Below are 20,330 nucleotides of genomic sequence, written 5' to 3'. Positions count from 1 at the left end.
TTTCTCCGATGAACCCGCCTCTCGGGAGAGGTAGGGGGTGAGGAAGAGGAGTGACCGTGCCTTGGTTGTCGGTTGCCTACGTACCCGTGCGTGGGATCAGGTTAGAACGTAGTTCAAGCGTGTAGGACGCAGTATGAGGCGCGGAGCCTTGGTGGATAGGCGTGCTCAACGAAGGAGACGAGGCGCGGAGGAGTCCTCGGCGACGTCTCAGAACTTCGGAGATCGCGTATGCGAGAGAGAATGTGTGTTTTCTCTCTTTTGGAGACGTGGAAGACTCTAAGTCAAGAGTTCCTTGTTGTGGCGGAGATTCCAGACGCGTAGGCGATTCCTAGTCGGAAATGCCGGACGCGTAGGCGATTTCTTGTCAGAAATGGCGGACGCGTCTAGGGTGCTAGACGCGTAGGCGATTTTCAGTAGAAAACCATTAGAGCTCTCGTGGGCTCAAGATTAATCGCTCGATCAAGAGAGGCGGCACTCGGGAGTCCCCGGAAAGTGCTTCAGAATCTCCGAGAGCGAGAAATCGTGGAGAATCCGCTTCAGGCCAAGGATGGCATCTAGAGAAGCGGAGAGAAGTCTCAAGTTCCTTGAGAAAGAATGGGATGGATTTCCCCTCAATGAGAGGGGGTATTTATAGGTGTTTGGGGGCCTTAGAAGGCTTCTTTTTCGTCCATGTGGGACTAGGAACGCATGTGGCATCAAGCGGAGGCGCACGGCGCGCGCGGCGCACAAAGAGCGGTGCACAACGCGCGGCGCGCAGGTCATCTGGCGCGGCGCGCGGGTGCGCGGCGCATGCAGCGCGCGGCGCGGGCGCGTCGTGGCGCGGGCGCGTCGTGGCGCGGCGCGGGCGCGTCGTGGCGCGGCGCGGGCGCGTCGTGGCGCGGCGCGGGCGCGTCGTGGCGCGGTGCGCTGTCTTGATGGCGCGGCGCGCTGCTTGTTGCGCGGCTGGCCGGCGCAGCTTGCTGTGCGTGCGGCGAATGGCTTGTCTTGCCGGACTCTTGCGGGCCTTTAGGGGTCTTCGAATACCATTCTTGCCATGCGAAATATGAAGGTTTCTACTCGACGAGAGTGGCTCGACTCGAGGAACAACTCAAGGCTCGACTTGAGGAACGACTCGAGGCTCGACTCGAGGAGAACGACTCGAGGAACAACTCAAGGCTTGACTCGAGGAACAACTGAAGGCTCGACTCGAGGAGCGACCCGAGGCTCGACTCGAGGAACGTGAGGATTTGGCACGAGGACTTGTCAGTCGACTCGTGACAGAAGGCTTGCCGCTCTTCAGGACCTCCGGTCTGACCATCGGCCCTTTGAACGGCGTGTCTTCTTGGCGTCTCGGGTTTTGCGAAAACGACCGACAACATTCTATACTATCACAGAAAGGGCATTCAAATGTGATGCCTATAGCTATTCCTGTGACTTTGTGACATTTGTTACACGCTGGATACCATAATTTTTTATGAAAGTCGACAACTTTGATTTTTCCTTTCACCCAGAATGTTGTTCGCTGTGTAAGAGTACTTTAGTATCATTTTTTTTATCATATAGTGAATGCATAAGAAATAGAGATTTACTGTAATTGTCATGTCTCTGATGTCCTTGATAAGAACTATTTGATCAGATTTTGGTGGATGTAGAGGTATTGCCGAACATGTATAGTTCTTTGTGTTTATGATGCTATCGATGCTTGATGTATTTTCTGTAGCCATGCTTATTGTTGAATTTAATGATGCAAGTGTATTAGCAGGAAGAGTATAATTATAACTACATATTTTTTTAAAAAAAGGCTATGTTGGTTATGTTTACCATTTCCGCAGTGAATTGGTGCTTTGAAACTATGGGTCAATAATGAAGCAGCTAGAAGGTTTAATTTGTAGATTCACATTGCCTACAAAAAAAATGACATGATATTCGATGAGTAAATAGTAAACAAATGAATTTAGTGTCAGATTTATTATGGAGTATTGATTTCATAAGTAGTTACTGTTATGAGAGACGACCCGCAATTGTAGGCCAACCACGATAGGTTTTCTATGAATTATGCTTGAAATGATCATACAATCGGTATCGACTAACGCATCCCATACCGTCAGTACAAGCGTTTGAAATATGTAAATATTGGTTAATTATGTTTTATTTGATATTTTGGACTGTAGACCATAATATGAGTAGTGAAGAATAGTTTACTTTTCATTCATGAGAACCATCTCTTGGATTTTTCCGCTTTCTGGAGATCTAATGGATTGGATTTTTTTTTTATTGGACGAATATCGATGATGATCGCCAATATATCTGTGGAGAAGAGCTAAAAATTAGTAACGAGAAGTATAATAAACAATTAAAGCTGATAGTGGCAAATTATTATTGAGATCGATGTTTTTGTCCATACGAGTTTGCAGATCAGGAAACGGGGTAAACTTGAGCTTCAATAATGTTGTTGCTCTCCTCGTCGATTTCTTGAATGGTTGTTCGGGCGTTTAAGATCCACTGCAATTCACCATCTTGTGTTCGGTATTCGGGTTTCGCTTCTTTTACGGTTGCATTAGAAATCAAATATGTTTTAGTGATTTGGAGTCCGTTTTGAAAGGCGTTTATGACATCTGAACCAAAGATGATTGCACAAACTTTGTTTCCCTACGTAGTAAGAATTGGGTTACTTAAGTTGATGATGAGATGAAATGATATGAATACTTGAACATACCTCTGGATCAATTAGTATGAGAGTCTGGTATTTTGTCGGAGTGCGAGCTGTGAGAGGTAAAGTTTTTTCTGCGAAAACGATCTTTGCAGTCCAATTGGTTTGGCCTTCACCTATTTCGGGTATTAGTTTGTACCTATATATATATATATATATATATATATATATATATATATATATATGTAGTATGAGTAAGTATTAGTTGATCACCAACAACAAACTCTTAAGATTCAAAAGGGTAATACATGTGTTATGCCGTCGTTTTAACAATGTAAAAACGACACCCCGAGAGCAAAAAATGACATCCCTCAAAATAAAATCCCGAAACTTGACTCGCAAAATAAAAGGGTAAATTTCATATATACATATTTACATACATAAATACAAATATATATATATATATATACACACACACATTAGAAAAGACACATGTATGCATAATATATATATATATATATGTATATATATAATATATATAAAAATGCATACGTAGATAATATTCATGCATGCATAACACATGTATACCCAAAAATGGGTATTCAAGAAATTAAATGCAAAAGTGGACATATACGGAATAAACAACTCAAACAAACACCACTAAAAGAACCTCCGAGAAGCTCTAACCATCGGCATGGTTCAATGTGGGCACCATCGGCGTCCTAAAGCCTTTGGCATAGCAAGACTATCGGCGAATAGAAGAATCATTGAACTATCGACGGCCATACTATCGACGTCCTAAAATCTTCGACAAAGTAAGATTATCGGCGAAGACAAGAATCTTTAAACTATCGGCGAAGACAAGAATCTTTAAACCATCGGCGAACTTCATGACTGAGACTATCGGCATAAAACCATCGGCGTTAGACCATCGACAAAGTTCAAGATCAAACTATCGGCGAGCCTACGAGACCTTCGGCATGAACTCGGACTATCGGCACGCGAGACCTTCAGCGAGATAAACCATCGTCATCGGCATGATACCATCGTCCAAATACTATCGGCATAGCAAGAATGGCCAAGTACAACCATCGGCCATGGACTTGGGCCACGACCAAAAGTGGCTTCTTTGGTCTAAATTGTCCTCTACGCCCATTCACACTCCAAAATGAAAAGCTATAAATACCCATCTACCATTCATTCACAAGTAAGTTTTCCAAACTTAGAAAACCTCTACTTCACTCCCGATCCACTATATTTTTCTCTCTCGACACTCGAGACAAGATAAGCCCCCCACCTCGACTAATGTTGAGCGTCGGAGCGCGCGCCAGGAGAAACCCCTCCGCGTCCCTCTAGTTCACGTTTCTTATCTTTTCAGGCGAAAAACGCGAAGAGTCCGAAGATTGCGAAGAACACGAAGGACTCGACGAACACGAAGAACGTGAAGAACTCAGCGAATCTAAAAATCGCGAAGAACCCGAAAAACACTAGGAACTCGACGGACTCGAAGGACTCGTTGAACCCGAAGAATGCGAAGGCGAACTAATCACAATGTGACGAGAAACCGGAAACCTCTTTCCGACGAGACAAAGACTACGAGATGAGAAGATTTCACCACACCCAACCTACGTGCGGCCATAGGGTCCGGCCCTAGACCGAACCACGGACGGTTCTAAGTGTTGACCCAAAAACGGCGTTAACGACATGCAAGTACGAACTCAATTAAATACTTAATAAAGAATTGTATGAATTATATAAAATTTAATGCATCATATGTATATTGAACCATAATTGACACAGGGCTACGGCTAGATCATATATAATAGTAGGAGATGGTAGAAATAAAGAAGTTTAAAATAAATAAAAAAAAAACCAAAAAATGAAAAAGATAATAGAATCAACTATTTAGCTTAGAAATAGTTACATTAGTTAATTATGTCCTTTAAGTAATCATACGTATATGTTCCTATTATTTTTTAAGCAGGAAATGTGCATGCAACTAAATCTAGGAGTATTAAAGTGATTCACGTTCGACTAAGTATGGTTGCTAATAACACCTAAGCAATAAAGAGAATTTATAACTCAGGGTTTTGTTGTTTTTATTTTTTTCTGTCAATTATTGGTGGAAGTGTAGGGGTTTATCGATCTAACCTTGAAATATCCATTGTTGTTTTTTTTAAGATGAAGAAGATAAATGTGCATAAATGGGAGTATGAAGATGTGGTTATCTATTCAAAATCAAAGGAATTGGAGATAAAGTTAATTTTATTAAGTAAAGAGATAGATAGACATGTGGCATTTTAAAGACATGTGTCAATAGTTTAAATAAATTTGGTGTCTAACAGAGTATTAGTAATGGTGAATGCACTTATAGTAGCTATTGAGATGTTGATCTATTATATAAATAATTAATGGACGTCAACTATATGTACCTATGACTTCTAGTGTTGTAAAACAGTTACATATATATTAAATTTATTTATTTGAAAAGTTAAAGTTATCTATCCACTTACTCACATCAAAGTTAAGGAAACGAATTCGGAATTTTTTCTTATATATATGAAAGTGGCCACGTGAGATCACATGTAATGTGAATGGAGTAGGAAAATAATCAGTGAAAATAAGGACAAAAATTTCTTAGTGGGAAACATGATGCAGATGCTTATGTATACGACATTGTCACTAACTATACCAGTTGGCATTCATTTTAGACCATAAATGTTATAAGTTGTGTTAATGCAAAAGCGACTAAGATGCAAGGGAAAAGTTGTTTTACATTTCCTGAAAGACTACCTATTTGTTCGTTTACTAGGTTTAGCACGCAGTCATAAAGAAGCTCTACCAAGGATTGCCAGGTATTTGGTACTAACTTTCCTTTTTTACTAACTAAATGAATCAGAAGTAAGACCAAACTGAGAGTTATAAGCATAAAGAAAGATGAATTTGTCGTCGAAAACAATGTCTACGGAAACACATGCTTATTTACAGCCTACAGAAAAGAAAACTGTTTGGTGAGCTGAAATCTGTCCATATCTAAATTTTTGATTTCACAATTATTGTTTGAAGCCATGAATTGAGCTGCACCACAAAAAAAAACTCTCAGCGCTTTCTCTCTAGAGGTTTTGTCTGAGCTTTTCGCCGAGCCTCCTTCTTCTTCTTGAAGTATGGAGGATTTGTGCGACAAATGGTCTGAGATGGGCATCGGAGAGGAAGAGGACGGGGATGTGTTGGTTATTGAAGAGGAGGAACTGGCGAGCACGGCGGTTGACCTCTCCGACTGTCTTCTTGGGAGGCTGCTCCGACAGAAAGCCTTCAACCGAGGAGCGTTGAAGTCGGTCATGGCCACGATCTGGAGAACGAATGGAAAGCTCGAAATCAGCGACCACCAGGATGGAATTCTCTGCTTCCGGTTCGAGAATAGGGCCGATAAGAAGCGGGTCTGGGAATCGGGGCCTTGGACGTTTGACAAATCCCTCTTGGTGTTGAATGACCCGGAGATTGAAATGGACAAGGACGATGAATTCCGGCATGTGGACTTCTGGGTTCAGATCCACGGAATCCCTTTCAAGTTTCGGTCGGCGAGAATGGGTGAGCTCGTCGGAGGAAAAATAGGAAGGGCTACCAAAGTCGACAAGGACAAGGAGGGTAGAATCTGTGGGGACTTTATTCGGGTCCGTGTCGCGGTGGACATAGGCAAACCTCTGATGACGGGAATATTTCTAAAACTTGGGACGGAGGAGGGGAAGGTCTGGGTGACTTTCCGATATGAAAAACTCGGAGACTTTTGTTTCGTGTGTGGAAGGCTCGGGCACTGTGCCTCTGACTACCACGAGAGAGAAGAGCCCGGAGTGGGGGGAAAACCAAGTATGGGGCTGGGATGAGAGGAGAGCCCCCTCACAAATCGAATAGTGGTACCTGGAGGTTCAAAGGTGGGGGAGCTAACAGGGAAGCTGGATGGTCTGGGCCAATGCCCTGCTCTGCGAGTACTCACCGGGACTCGACCAAAGCTACACAAGAGGAGTCAGGGGAGAGAGGGGAGAACCAGAGACGTGGGAAGGAGAAAGAGACAGCAACGCGAGTGGAGGGCGACGCTCACCAGTACGAGAGGGGAAATCACTCGCCGCCGAGGGAAACAGAGACTGGCCTGGTTGCGACTCCGACCAAGGCGCCGACAAGGAAAAATGAACCTCCTAAGGATTCGGAGACCAAACCGGGAGAGACATCGTGTGAGGCCATGGAAACTGAGATGCCGACGGAGGAGAACCACCGCGACAACTCTGGTCCATCGTCAGTTAGGGTTGACGCGCGTGGATCTCAGACGAGGAATGAAGTCAACTCCTCGGCCACTGGGTTTCATTGCCTGTCTGGGGTAGGCAAAACCTACCCAAAAAAAAGGAGAGAGTTGGGACCGTTTCGGGGAGAGGATGTGACAACGGCTCTCTGGAGCAGATACCCAGTTTTGATAAAAAAGAAAGCTACAGAGACCGTGAATCCTGGGATAGTTGGTGAAGGACCTTTTACTGATCCTGCTGAGGACCTGGTGGGTATTTCGAGTAAGGTGGGACCCACGGTCCTTGGGGCAGAAGAGGACCCGGTCAAAGAGGGAGGGAAAGACCCTGGTGGGCTTACTGGAGCTCTTAAGCCCATTGGCTTGGAAGGCCCTGCTCCTGACTCGGCTGAGAAACCTGCTGGGCCTCTTAGGAAAAGCTCCAAAGGCTCGTCTGGACCTCCTCTTCAACCGGGACTGGACCCTATTGGGGCTCCCCAACAAAAGGGCCAGGATTCCCCTGGGAGTTATGCTGCCAAGAGGACGTCTTGCGACATCAAGAAAAGGCCCGTTGGGCGCAAATCGGGTCCTGGACGGGACGTGGGAGCTGAGAAGAACATGGGGGCAACCGGCGACTGTGAAGACGGGTCGGGGAAGAGGAAATCGAGCGAGAGGGTCAGAATTGGGAACGTGAAGAAGATGGCACGCATGTTTGAAGCCGGTGGAGGTGAGACCAGTGAGGGAGGCCACACCGACGGGAACAAGGCGAGCTCTACTTCCACTCGTCGGGCGATCCAGGTAAGTCATTCTAATCCTTTCTCCTTTTCTTTGCAGAGGGACGGATGGGAGGTGCAGGGGTCTAGAGATTTGGTTTTGGGAACTAACAACTTAGGAGCTTCTGAGGTTTCAGATTCGACTAAGGACGATTTGTATGAGAGAGCGGCGCCCCTCAAGAACGAGGGCCGCCGAGCGCAATGATAGGTCTTATTTGGAACGTCCAGGGGTTGGGAAACCTCGGGACGAAGGGAGCCCTTAGGTCCCACGTTCTTGACTACAAGCCGGATTTTCTGTTCCTTTCGGAGACTAGGCTTAGGAAAGACGGGGCCGAGAGGGTGAGGACTATGCTTGGCTTCGAGGGGTGTGTTACAGTGGAGCGTCTTGGTAGGAGTGGAGGCTTGATATTACTTTGGAAATCGCCGGTGAAGTTTCTACTTGGGACGATGTCTAGGTTTCATATTGAGGGTGACTTTGTTAACGAGGATGGCAGAGTGTGGAGGTTCGTGGGGATCTATGGTGACCCTGTGACCTCACAGAGGAAACATACGTGGGAGCTTCTGCGTCGGCTACGTGGAAATTACAGGGGGCCCTGGCTGGTTGGAGGGGACATGAATGAGATGGCTACGAACGCGGAGATCAGGGGGGGTCGTGACAAGGGTCCAGGTCAGCTCGCGGCCTTTCGGGAGATGATTTTGGATTGTGACATCCAAGACTTGGGTTTTGAGGGGGACTGTTTCACGTGGCGAAGAGGTGGGGTGGAGGAACGTCTGGATAGATGTCTTGCAAGCCACGACTGGTGGGATCTCTTTCCACATGCTAGAGTTCAGCACCTCAGATTATGGAATTCGGATCACAGGCCTCTGTTGTTGCGTACGGAGAGTTCAGGGACCACGCGCCAGGTCGGGAGATTGAGGAGGTTCTTCTTTGAGGAGGCCTGGTGTGGGGAGCCTGGTTGCGATGAAGTGGTTCGGAGGACTTGGGAGAGGGACAGAGGAGGGGATCGGAGTAGGTCGTTGGTGGATACGATCAGGCAGTGTAGAGAGGGCCTGGCCCGTTGGGGATACGAGAAGAACAGAGGGATGAAGGACCGGATTGAGAAACAAAAAGCCGTCGTAGAGTTGGTGGGTAGATCAGGTCCGGATTTCCGTATGGACATCTTCCGGTGTGAGGAGCGACAGTTGAATGCCTTGTTGGAAAAGGAAGAGCAGTTTTGGAGACAGAGAAGCATGCTCTCCTGGATGAAGTGCGGGGATAGGAACACGAAGTTTTTTCACCGCAAGGCTACGACGAGGAAAAAGAGGAACACTATTAAAGGCATGTTCGATGAGAGAGAGGTTTGGCGCAGTAGCGGGGCGGAAGTCGCAGGAGTGATCTCCAGATACTTTGAGGACATCTTCACCTCTGCGAGGCCATCTCAGCAGGACATTGAGGCAGTGGTCGGCTGCGTCCAGCCCAGGATTACGGAGGAGATGAACTCAGAGCTTGATCGACCATTTGAGTCGGCAGAGGTAAAGAATGCTCTCTTCTCGATGGATACTATCAAGGCCCCGGGTAAGGATGGCTTCCCGGCGATCTTCTACCAGAAGTATTGGGATGTAGTAGGGGAGTCTGTCTCGGAGTTCTGCCTGGGGATCCTTAATGATAGGAAGGAAGTGAGAAGCATCAATGACACTATCATCACCCTTATCCCTAAGATTGAGGACCCTAGGAGGGTGAATGAGTTTCGGCCCATCAGTCTGTGTAATGTCGTCTACAAGATCGTTGCTAAGTGTCTGGTGAATCGCCTTAAAGGTACTATGCATGCAGCTATTTCTGATAATCAGAGTGCCTTCGTGGGAGGTAGGCTTATCTTCGACAACGTCATGGTTGGTTTCGAGGCTTTACACACTATGAAGAGAGGCAGGTTTGGGAATGGGAGGTGGGCGTCCCTAAAACTAGACATGGCAAAGGCATACGACCGGGTTGAGTGGACCTACTTGGAGGCAGTGATGATGAAGCTTGGGTACTCGGCCCAATGGGTTGAAAAAGTGATGAGATGCGTCTCCTCGGTTCATTTTCCCTTCAACATCAATGGGAACACCAGGGGTCACGTGGTTCCGCACAGAGGCCTACGCCAAGGTGACCCACTTTCTCCTTTCCTCTTCCTCTTTTGTTCAGAGGGCCTCTCGAGCCTTTTCAGAGCTGGAGAGCGGTCGGGAGCGATTAGTGGGGCCCGCTTTGGGAGTCTTCGTGTGTCTCATCTCCTTTTTGCGGATGACAGTTTGATGTTCTTTAAGGCCTGCCCTGAGGAGTGTGTGAATGTGAAGGAGACCCTTTGGTTGTACTCTGAGGCTTCGGATCAGTTGATCAATCTCCAAAAATCTGACGTCTGCTTTGGTAGAGATGTGGACACGGAGGAGGAGGAATCCCTTGCCTAGATTCTCGGAGTTCGGAGGACGGATTACCATAAACGATACTTAGGCCTTCCTGCATTCACAGGGCGTAAAAAGAAAGAGCTCTTCCAATATGTGAGAGAACGGATTTGGAAAAAGATTGCGAGTTGGAACGGCCTCTTCTTCTCACAAGCTGACAGAGAAACGCTTATTAAGTCCATTCTTCAGGCTATTCCGTGCTATGTGGCCACATGCCTTAGGCTCCCAAAGGCTCTGATCTCGGAGATCCACTCGGCTATTGCTAAGTTCTGGTGGGGTAGCGGTAACGGGGTGAGAAAGACCCACTGGTGTGCTTGGGAGGTCCTCGTTAAAAATAAGGTGGAGGGTGGAATGGGCTTTAGAGACTTGGAGAAGTTCAACCAAGCGCTGATCGCGAAAAATGTTTGGAGATTCCTCAGATACCCTGACAGTTTGGTGGGCAAGGTTTTCAGAGAGAGTTACTACCCATATGGAGACATCTTGTCCGGCCACTGCGGGTCGAACAGTTCCTTTATGTGGCGCAGTCTGGTTTGAGGAAGAGAGATCATCCTGGCTGGCACGAGATGGAGTATTGGGGATGGTGAGTCTGTTATGGTCATGGGGGATAAGTGGATCCCCAGACCCAGATCCTTCACTTGGATTGACCCCCCTATGATTCCCCCTGATATGAGAGTTGCTGAGCTGATGAGGATGGACGGTAATTGGGACGAGATGCTCATCCGCGCTATGTTTGTGGAGGAAGATGCCAGGGCTATTCTGTGTATCCCGTGCGGTGGAGAAGGGGTCCCCGATAGACGTCGTTGGCACTACACAGAGGATGGAGAGTACACGGTCAAGAGTGGGTATCGGGTGGCTATGGATTCCATATCTGAAGCCAGCTCGTCTAACCAGTCTTTGATGGAGGAATGGTGGAGAAAACTATGGAAGCTTAAAGTTCCTCCTAAGGTGAAACTCTTTATCTGGATAGTGTGTAAGGGACAGATTCCGACTTGCTCACTCCTGGTTAAGAGGAAGGTTATCACCGACGATCGGTGTCCTATATGTGAAGGTAAGGTGGAGACTGCTCATCATGCCATTTGGAGTTACAGGTAGAGTCGGAAGGTTTGGAAAGAGGCTGGTTTCGGGGGGATCCTTCCGCCGCAAGGGGAGAGCGAGGCCTTTGACACCATTCTCCGAGCGGCGGACTCTCTAGAGGTTAGTAAATTCGAATACTATGTCACCATCATTTGGGAATTGTGGAATCACAGGAACAACGTCGTCTCGGGGAAGAAAGCTTGGAATCAGACAGAGCTTGTCCAATGGACCGGGAGTTTCCTCGAAGAGTTTAGAGACGCGAATAAGAAAGGTATTTGAGGCCGAGATAAGAGGACGACCAAGCCTAGGTGGATCCCTCCGACGCAAGGAACAATCTCGGTGAATGTAGATGCTGCGCTAGATCGGGACCAGGGAGGGTTCGGTGTGGGGTGCATTGCTCGTGACCACACCGGAAGGGTGTTAGCCTCGCAAACGCTTTCCCAAGCTCGGGGATTTTCCCCCCAGCTTGCGGAGGCGGTTGCGGTCCTCCAAGGCGTAGTTTTGGCTAGTAGCATCGACGGGTCGAGATTGGAGCTTCATTCGGATTGCGCGGAGGTGGTCAAGGCGGTGGCCGGCGGAGGGAGCCCCACGACTGAGCTCGGAACGATCTTACACCACATCAAGAGAGAGGTAAGTAATTTGATCGAGTTTAAAATTTTTTATATACCTCGCCTATTTAATACTGCGGCTCATAATTTAGCCCATTTTGTTGTACTTCAAAACTCGAACTCGATATGGATGGGGCATGTCCCTCCTTGCTCGGAAGAGGCTATTAGGGCCGATGATAGGGAGTTGCGTTCGCGCGCCCCGGATTCTTGTTTGAGTTGTTGTTCCGGTGGCATGGTTTGTTTGTGTTCTTTTATATCCCTTGTAACCACGGTTTTCCTCCGCCATACGTGAGGGCTTTAATGAAAGCTCCGTGGCACCGACCACGTTTGTCAAAAAAAAAAAAAAAAAAATTGAGCTGCACCACTGATAAGAGTCAAAAGTATCTGTAAGCCTTTAATAAGAGAGAATAAGACAAGTTCAATTATTGTAGAAAGCAGTTTTAACTTTCTACAATAACAGTTAACGTAAAGCTGTGATGCAAAATATTCAAATTCATTCAGTAATGTATTGCTAAAACAATAAAATATTACCTGTAAATGGAGTGTTGTTTATTTTACAAGTCTGCTGTTTCGTCAAAAAGTGTAATACGAGCTTGTTTTCTTGGTTATTTTGCATTCCTAGAAAAGAAAGAAACTTTTGGTGAGAGTGAGTGAGAGTGACAACTTTACTGGAAAATAAAAATTAAAGTAAGACAATATGGCGATAACTATTCTGCTTGACACTTTAAATAAATTCTAAGAGTAGTATATCTATTACCTTGGCTGAAGCAGCAAATTTCTATTTTGTTCTAAACGATTAGCCAAGAACAGAATCTCGTCATAGACTACATTTTTGGTGCGACAATTTAACGAACGGTCCGAATCCGGTTTCAGAATAACTTTTATACAATCTAATGACCGAGTCCGAGATAATGCAACATATAATTGTCTGTGTGAAAAAACAGACTCCGGTAAGTACAATCCGACAAAATTCAATGTTTGGCCTTGCGATTTATTTATCGTCATAGCAAAGAAAGGTCAAACTGGAAATTGTATTCTTTTAAAAGTAACAAGACAACTATCTGCAGGAGGAATAAAAGGTATCCTTGGAAGAAAAACTGGTTTCCCTGTTTCTTCACCGACGAATATTTTGGCGTGTATGACACTTCGGTCAAACTGTTTGCAGATTAACCTTGTACCATTGAATAACCCTTCTGCAGAATTTATTTTTCTGAGCAAAATAATAGGGCAGTTTTTTTTTCAATACTAATTCATGAGGTGGTGTTCCATTAGGTACCAACGTATTGAGAAAATCTTCCGAAAAAGGCTGACCCATTTTTTCTATCAGTTCATCAAAGCTGTAGTACTTGATTGTGTCCCCGAGGAATTTTCCATCACCAATTTATTTATTTGGTCTACGTGATCATTTTTCGGCGTCAAGATAACACGATTTGCCATGTATTGTTGATCATTAGCAAATCCTGTTAAATCTAGGAAAACTTCATCTGTAAAATTACTCAAAGATGTTACATCATCAACATACGGTCTGATCATCGTAGCCGGTAATAAGACGTTTCCAAAACAATCGCTTTCCTCAGATTTGTTTTCAATCCGGAGTAAATAATCAGAAAATCCTAGATCCAGTCTTGCTCTCATATTTTCTACCAAATTTATTTTGATAAAAGAATTCCACAAGTAAGAATGAAAAAAGACTTGCTTTGATGATTTTTTTCTTTGCTACCCTTTTGAAAGACTGGCAGCACTTGTCGAAAATCCCCACCAAAAACCACAACTTTTCCGCCAAATGGAAGTTTTGTATTGTTCACATCTTGTAGCATTCGATCAACTGCTTCAATTGCATGGTGATGCGTCATAGGAGCTTCATCCCAAATTATCAATTTGGACATCTGAAATAGCTTAGCTAGCACAGATTGTTTACTAACATTGCACGCAGAGTTTTCATCAACTTCTAATGGTATTCTAAATCTAGAATGTGCAATGCGTCCTCCAGGTAAGATACTTGCTACTACACCAGAAGACGCGGTTTCCAAAGCAATAAACATCTGTGATCTGACCGCATAAAATCTTTAAATGATGTCGCACCATTAACATGATACAGCAGTAAGCATAAGTAATACCGCTCTCCTTCCGTTGGACTGGCTGCAACAATTCTTCCAACAGCAGCAAACTTTTTTCTTTCAAACCAAAACTTTTCTTTTTGATTCCATACATAATGTTCTGGAATATGTTTATACAATAATGCCCGAGCTTTTGCATCAGCAGAGTTCAGCACAAAATATTCTGTGAGCATCGTCTTATTCATCATCTCGTCATCAATTACAGCGGCGAGATTATCGTGATCACAAAAAATGACAAGGTTGTCATTAGGCAAGTGTAATTGTAAACAGATTGCATGTGGATAAATTTCACTCAAGACAAAATCAAAGATTCTCCATATTGCTTCAGGGGGTAAAACCCATTTGCCAGACTGATAGTTGTCAATTTCATTGATGATTTCGGATGGAGAAGGATCACCAATAGCAAAACAAACTCGATCATGACCTTTGTAGACGTACTTGTAGAGATACTTAACAGCTTTCATACTACAAAAAATTTCCACATTGATATGGCAATCAAACTTTGCCAATAAATATAGATTATAAGGTACAACCCATCTGTTGTCTAATAAATGACCGCGTACTTTAACTGTCTGTTGGTTGTTGCACTGCTGATACTTTGGGTATGAATCATTAGAATTCTGCGTTTCGGAACAAAAAGCCTTCGGGTATTCATTTTTACACTTTCCACTTTTTTCATGCAAACATTTTTTTGGTTCAAGACACCACATGGTCCATGCATTATATGCTTTGCAACGAGAGAATGTAGCTCTTGCTGTTCATCTTTATCCGGGATTTCAGCCGACACCATCTGATCATATGTTTCAGGATTAACCAATTTTGCATGTGGTTTCAGGATAAGCAGAAAATGAGCATGCAGAAGACCTCTTTTTTGGAATTCAATGACATATATATAAGCAGCAATAGGCCCAAAAATTCTTCGTTTGATTAGATCATCCTTCAATTCTTTTAGTTTCGCTCTGAATATGCGAGCGATTAAATCAGGCCTATCGTGTGCCAAATCACAGCTATGCAGTTCAACCTTCTCTGAATATGCGAGAGATTAAATCAGGCCTATCGTGTGCCAAATCACAGCTATGCAATTCAACCTTGATTCCTTGTAAATTTGGATTACATGTAACAGTCAAGAATATATCCGGTTTTCCAAATCTTTGCACCAATGTCATAGCATCCATATATTTTTTTTTCATATCTCTGGGGCCTCCAGTAAACGAAGCGGGCAAGATAATTCTACGACCAACTGAGGCACCTTTTGTTTGGCCTTCATGAACACTATCCACAATGCCTTGGTAAAGTTCAGCACGAATTCGATCTTGACAATAACAAAAGTAGTCCAGTCTAGATGCCTCAATCTTAACATACATATCGACTACATACTGTTGTAATAATCGACCAGCATGTAAGAGTATCGAATCATGTGATGGCCTTAGTTGTAACTTGTAACAATAATATTCACGATAAGAGACCGAATCTTTTTTGGTGTTATGCAATGCTGCAAAAAAACGAATATAATTAGGAAACATGTATACATATACAATTCTTAGTATGTGTACATGCACATGAAAGACAATTATGTGTGCAAAGTGCAACCCTGTTGTTTCCTTTGAAATAAGATCATTGACGGAATGAATTCGGTCTACATTAATTGATTCTTCATTTGAAGACATATTCATGCGCCGTTGAGTTGTAACTTTCTTAATGCCTTGATGCCAACCAATATCTCCGTGAGGAAATAAAATGGGATATTGTAGAGGATCATAACAACCGAAGTAATAGTTGATGCAGTGTGTTTGACCAGAATGAGCAGACACAATTATATCATGTATATGCATGCTGGTCATTATTTTGGTCGTCATCGTCGAGCAATATAGCAGCAACTTGAGATGCAATTGGTGCATTGTATGTTCGTTGATCAAGCCCATCGTCACAGCGTATCTGTATCTTACGATCAATTAAATTGGGAACATCTTTAAGGCTGCGAAAGAATTGACAATATGGATTGACTTGCAACAATTCTGTGAGTTTGGAGAGAATTGTAGAAGTCATCTCTTTTAAAAACCTAAAACGATTTTCCATTTCATGCTCTGTGTCATAGAAATAGAGCTAAAAAAAAGTTGGTGAATTTGCCGTCGAAGGAATCAGCTATTGGATTTTATGATAAACTTGACCCTGAACTCTGAAACTATACATCCCCCTGTTCATAGCACACATTTCTTTGTCATATTTAACGCCAAGTGATGTAAAAGAGAAACTGATGTTGTATATCCTAACATAATGCTTAAATTCTTGTGACTCTTGTGTGCGTGAAATAAATAGGTCATATAATTGTTCTGGGACGGTGTTCACTTTTAAAACAATTTTGCCACCCGAGCAACATGATAGTACACTTTCGAATTGAAACAGAACAGCCCCGCAATGATGGCACAGATAAGGATCTTTAAGCCTGTGAGGTTGTGTAGGGATAGACTTGAAATCAATGGGTTTATTTCATAATTTTCTAGTACGCGGTGCGGAAGTCATTGGCAAATGTATAATATCAACTGAAAAATATTAAAGTGGATAGAATTTTAATAAAAAAAATTAATCATGAATACAAAAATAATTATACTACAATAGCAAGATATGTTATACAACAGGGATAGCCTATGAGGTTGTGTAGGGATAGACTTAAAATCAATGGATTTATTTTGCAATTTTCTAGTACGCGGTGCGGAAGTAATTGGTGAAGGCATAATATCAATATTAGTTGGAAAATGTAAAAGTGGGTAAAAGTTAAATAAAAAATTAGTCATGAATAAAAAAAATTATGCTACAATAGCAAGATATGTTATACCACAGAATCAGTATTTTTTCAACAACTATTAATCTGGAATTTGAATTTATACAACAGAAGTTGACAAAACATGCGAAAGGAGAAAATAGTGAACAACACATGACTTACAAACATGATCAGGGGACATTAACAAAGCCTGGATTTCAACAGTTTGAATATGGTTAGAAGTCGTAGATGAAGATGGTATATCGTTATTGGTACTTGTACAGCTTGAAGTAAATTGAAGTAAGTCAAGTCAAACACTCAAAGACCATTTATAGAATAATGAATTAAATAAAGAATAAACTGCAAAAAACTATCTCATCAGTAAAACTTTAAAGTCAACCAAATAAAGGTGTTGCCATGTTGTGGATGAAAATGGTATATCATTGAGATAATTAATATCCTTACAATCTAGACGAAACAACAAGAACAAAGCTACACTGTGTAAGCCAAAATACACCATTAATATGACACCATTCCACAATTTTTTTTTAAGTCAAACATTGTATATGACACATCTTTCTAGCATAATATATCATATGGGCAAAAGTTCAGGTCGAACAGAGTCAATATGTCCATCGTTGATGTTATTATAAAAGTTAATGTCTTCACGGCCTAAACAAAACAACATTTTTTAGATTAAACAGCTGTAATAGGTAAATTAAAAAATTAAATTGTTGCGTAATTTGGATTTTACACTTTTTTGCTGCATGAGGCTCTGTTACTTTCACTTGAACAATGTATAGAATTTTCCGAAGCTTTTCTTTTATCATAATCTAGTCTGCGTAACATTTCGAAGTGCTGACTGACATGGATTTCTAAACGTAGCGTAAAAATCGTATACAGATTCTCTCCTTATCGTATCTAATAAATAACGTCTCTTTCTGCGGGCACAAAAGGCATGATGCCTTTCGTTGCAATTGATGTTGCACAATGGGAATATGAGTCAGATCAGAAGAAGAGTTTGTAAACATAGTAAAAGTGCAAATATTTGGATTAATCAAAGATGAGCTAAAAAGAGCAGTATAAGCATTAGTACAGTTTGTTTGAGGTGGATAAATCAGCCATATACGAGATCAGAGCAAAACCGATACAACTGTGCACAAGTTTACTTAAGCTTTCCGTTCCTATAAACCAAAAACCAAATCACCTACAAAGAATTCTACAAAATTGTTGCATGTTTATATTCAAAATTCTTAAGAACATATTTTTTGCTTTATGAGAAATATATAAACCAAAAAAACAAAATTCACCAATACACATGAGATAGCGAATGAATTTTTTAAGAGGAAAAAGAATACTGACCAGTATGAACACGGTAAAGTTTGTATTAAAAAAAAATATGGAAACACAAGAGAACATGGTTCACTGATGTCCTTTTCGGGAGCGATATGCACCAAGTAGTAGGTATGATAGCGTTTAAAAGAACATGCTCAACTCCGCTACAAACAGCCAGCAAACAAAATATGAAATCAAGAAGCCGGCCTGTCTCTATATCATCTAATAAAATCTAAAACGACATTCAATTTTACATATAAGTAATTCCACATTCGAACAAGAGAACAAAAACTTTTGATAACTGGAAAAACGGGAACCAATACAAACCTTAGAGGGTAAACCCGGTCGGCGGAAGAATAAGAAGCAATTAAACGTCACCGCTAAGAGGGTTTAAACGAAAATAATTCCATAACTTACAAACAAACAAACGAAAATAAACAAACAAACGGAAATCCTAATCCAAGAGAAAAAGCCCCAATTTATTATTCTGAAACAAGGATTCGTTTACCTTGAACAAAGTCCAGCGACTCTGAATCCTTTCCAGCGAGATTTGATCGATCTTCGTTGTGCTTTCTCTCGCGCTTTCTCTTCATCGTCGAACCTTCCAGTCTATCTCTATGTCCTGCTGAATATCTTTGTCTCTGTTTCGCCCTCTCACTCTCGCTGTCTCTCTCTCTCTCACTCAATCCCTCTCGCACATACAAAGCAAGAAAAGGAAAAAGAAAGAACAATCTGAAAAGGGGAAACGGAAAAACCAAACGCTCAGCAAATAACAAAGACATACTGATGCATTAACTGTTTCAGCTCACTAAAAAGAACTTAGAATGTGCCACGTTGCGATTGAGGAGAGTGACGAAACGTTTTTTTGGCTTAAAATTTTTTGGTCTTTTAATGAGAGTAAGTAGATATAGTAAGGTAGGGACAAATGGACTGTTTGCTTTTAAATTGTAAAACATGCCAATCAATATCAACATGAAAATTGAGAACATGTTTGACAAATTAATAGGAATGTTTTTACCCATGTTGTAACTAACTTGCTTAAAATTGTGTTCAATGTGACACCTCAATCTCTTCTCCACTATCGGAAACTGAAAACAAAGCAATTGCCTGATTAATTAATTTATGAAAAAATTATTAATTAGTCGAAAAAACATAATTCAGACTATATTGATTTTAGAGTTACATAATTGAGTTAATAACTTTGTACACCCATATGGAAGGAAAAAAAAAAAGTTGTACAAAATAACGTAAATTCAAAAACTATTTTTTAAAAATAAATAAATAAATAAATAACTCACATATTTTGACGTACCTTTACATTTATGATCATGAATAAAAAATTTCATGTAGAGAAATAGATTTATTAGTACCAAATATTTGTTTGCTTGCATAATAGATTTGTATGATGTCATTTATCTTCTTCAACTCTAACTAAAGTTATGGACTATTACATATTCTAAAAAAATAATATTTTATAATTGAGTTTGATCTCACTTAAACTAAAATAGTGGTTGATTTAATATTTTATTAATTGCTTATGAGAAAAATGAAAAGCATCGGTGCCAAAAGTGACTACAATGCCATAATCATTACTATACACATAAGCATAAAAAATGATGTGGCAATTACACATAAGCAACAAAGCAACTTTGGTTGCTTGCATTGGAGTTGCTCTTACATGACGATCTTAAAATACTTCATACATAGTACTAGCTTGTACAATGACTGAAATCCGTTGTGCAAATATTGTAAAAGTAAAAAGTATGGTATTGATGTGCACATCCGTTTTAGTCCGGTTTAAAATTAGTAAAAAAAAATTTAAATCGAATCGGTTTAAACAGTTTAAAAAATAAATAAATTAGATCAGACCAAATAAAAAAAAAAGACCAGACCAAACCGATTAAAATGGTCCGATCTGGTTTAAACCATTTCGGACCGTTTAGACAGTTTTAGACTGGACCGTTTTAGACCATTAGACTGTTTTAAATCGGATTGTTTATTTTAACCTATTTTTATTTATATTTTTCTTAAATAGTAACCGATCCGGTTCACTTTTTGACCATTTTGGACCGTTTTAGACCGGATTGTTTTAAACCATACCATTTTAAACATTTTGTTTTTAATACTAACCGGTCCGGTCCAGTCTAAATCGCGGTTTAAAATTATTAGACCAGACCGGATCGGTGAAATTTTGAACCGTTTAAAACCGGACCAACGTCTACAAACCAACGGTCCAGTCCGATTTACGGTTTTATAGATTTTTTTGCACCGCCGTATGGTTTATCAAAAACTTGATGACTTGGTTGCAGTGAGCATTGTCATCACTGCGGCTGTTGTGGAACTACGTCATAAGA

The 20,330-nt window shown here is 41.9% G+C and overlaps 2 protein-coding genes across 2 annotated transcripts; both read left to right on the top strand.

Annotated features, from left to right (window-relative positions):
* The first annotated feature begins 5,967 nt into the window (after positions 1–5,967).
* Positions 5,968–6,452, top strand: LOC149401677 (uncharacterized). Its single transcript, XM_089610838.1, has 2 exons — positions 5,968–6,375; positions 6,432–6,452. The coding sequence occupies exons 1-2, from the start codon at positions 5,968–5,970 to the stop codon at positions 6,450–6,452; spliced, it is 429 nt and encodes a 142-aa protein (XP_089466964.1).
* A 4,229-nt stretch (positions 6,453–10,681) lies between these two features.
* Positions 10,682–12,842, top strand: LOC149401676 (uncharacterized). Its single transcript, XM_089610837.1, has 5 exons — positions 10,682–11,172; positions 11,332–11,429; positions 11,508–11,788; positions 12,711–12,716; positions 12,834–12,842. Exons 1-5 carry the CDS (start codon positions 10,682–10,684, stop codon positions 12,840–12,842), a joined length of 885 nt encoding a protein of 294 aa, XP_089466963.1.
* Positions 12,843–20,330: the final 7,488 nt, after the last annotated feature.

The sequence above is a fragment of the Urtica dioica genome, chromosome 4 (genome assembly GCF_054948205.1).
Source record: "Urtica dioica subsp. dioica isolate 48M chromosome 4, U.dioica_male_clone48M_v1_H2, whole genome shotgun sequence".
NCBI classification, from domain to species: domain Eukaryota; kingdom Viridiplantae; phylum Streptophyta; class Magnoliopsida; order Rosales; family Urticaceae; genus Urtica; species Urtica dioica.
Note: the sequence above shows the minus strand (reverse complement) of the source record. Positions and strands in the feature narration are given on the sequence as shown.

Bases quoted from the DNA above. Each gene is read 5' to 3' on its own strand.
- LOC149401677 (XM_089610838.1), top strand. From the start codon at position 5,968: ATGGCCACGATCTGGAGAACGAATGGAAAGCTCGAAATCAGCGACCAC. The intron at 6,376-6,431 runs GTCTGGGTGACT...CGTGTGTGGAAG, and splicing joins TTGGGACGGAGGAGGGGAAG to GCTCGGGCACTGTGCCTCTG.
- LOC149401676 (XM_089610837.1), top strand. From the start codon at position 10,682: ATGGGGGATAAGTGGATCCCCAGACCCAGATCCTTCACTTGGATTGAC. The intron at 11,173-11,331 runs GTAGAGTCGGAA...GTGGAATCACAG, and splicing joins CATGCCATTTGGAGTTACAG to GAACAACGTCGTCTCGGGGA. The intron at 11,430-11,507 runs GTATTTGAGGCC...CGGTGAATGTAG, and splicing joins TAGAGACGCGAATAAGAAAG to ATGCTGCGCTAGATCGGGAC.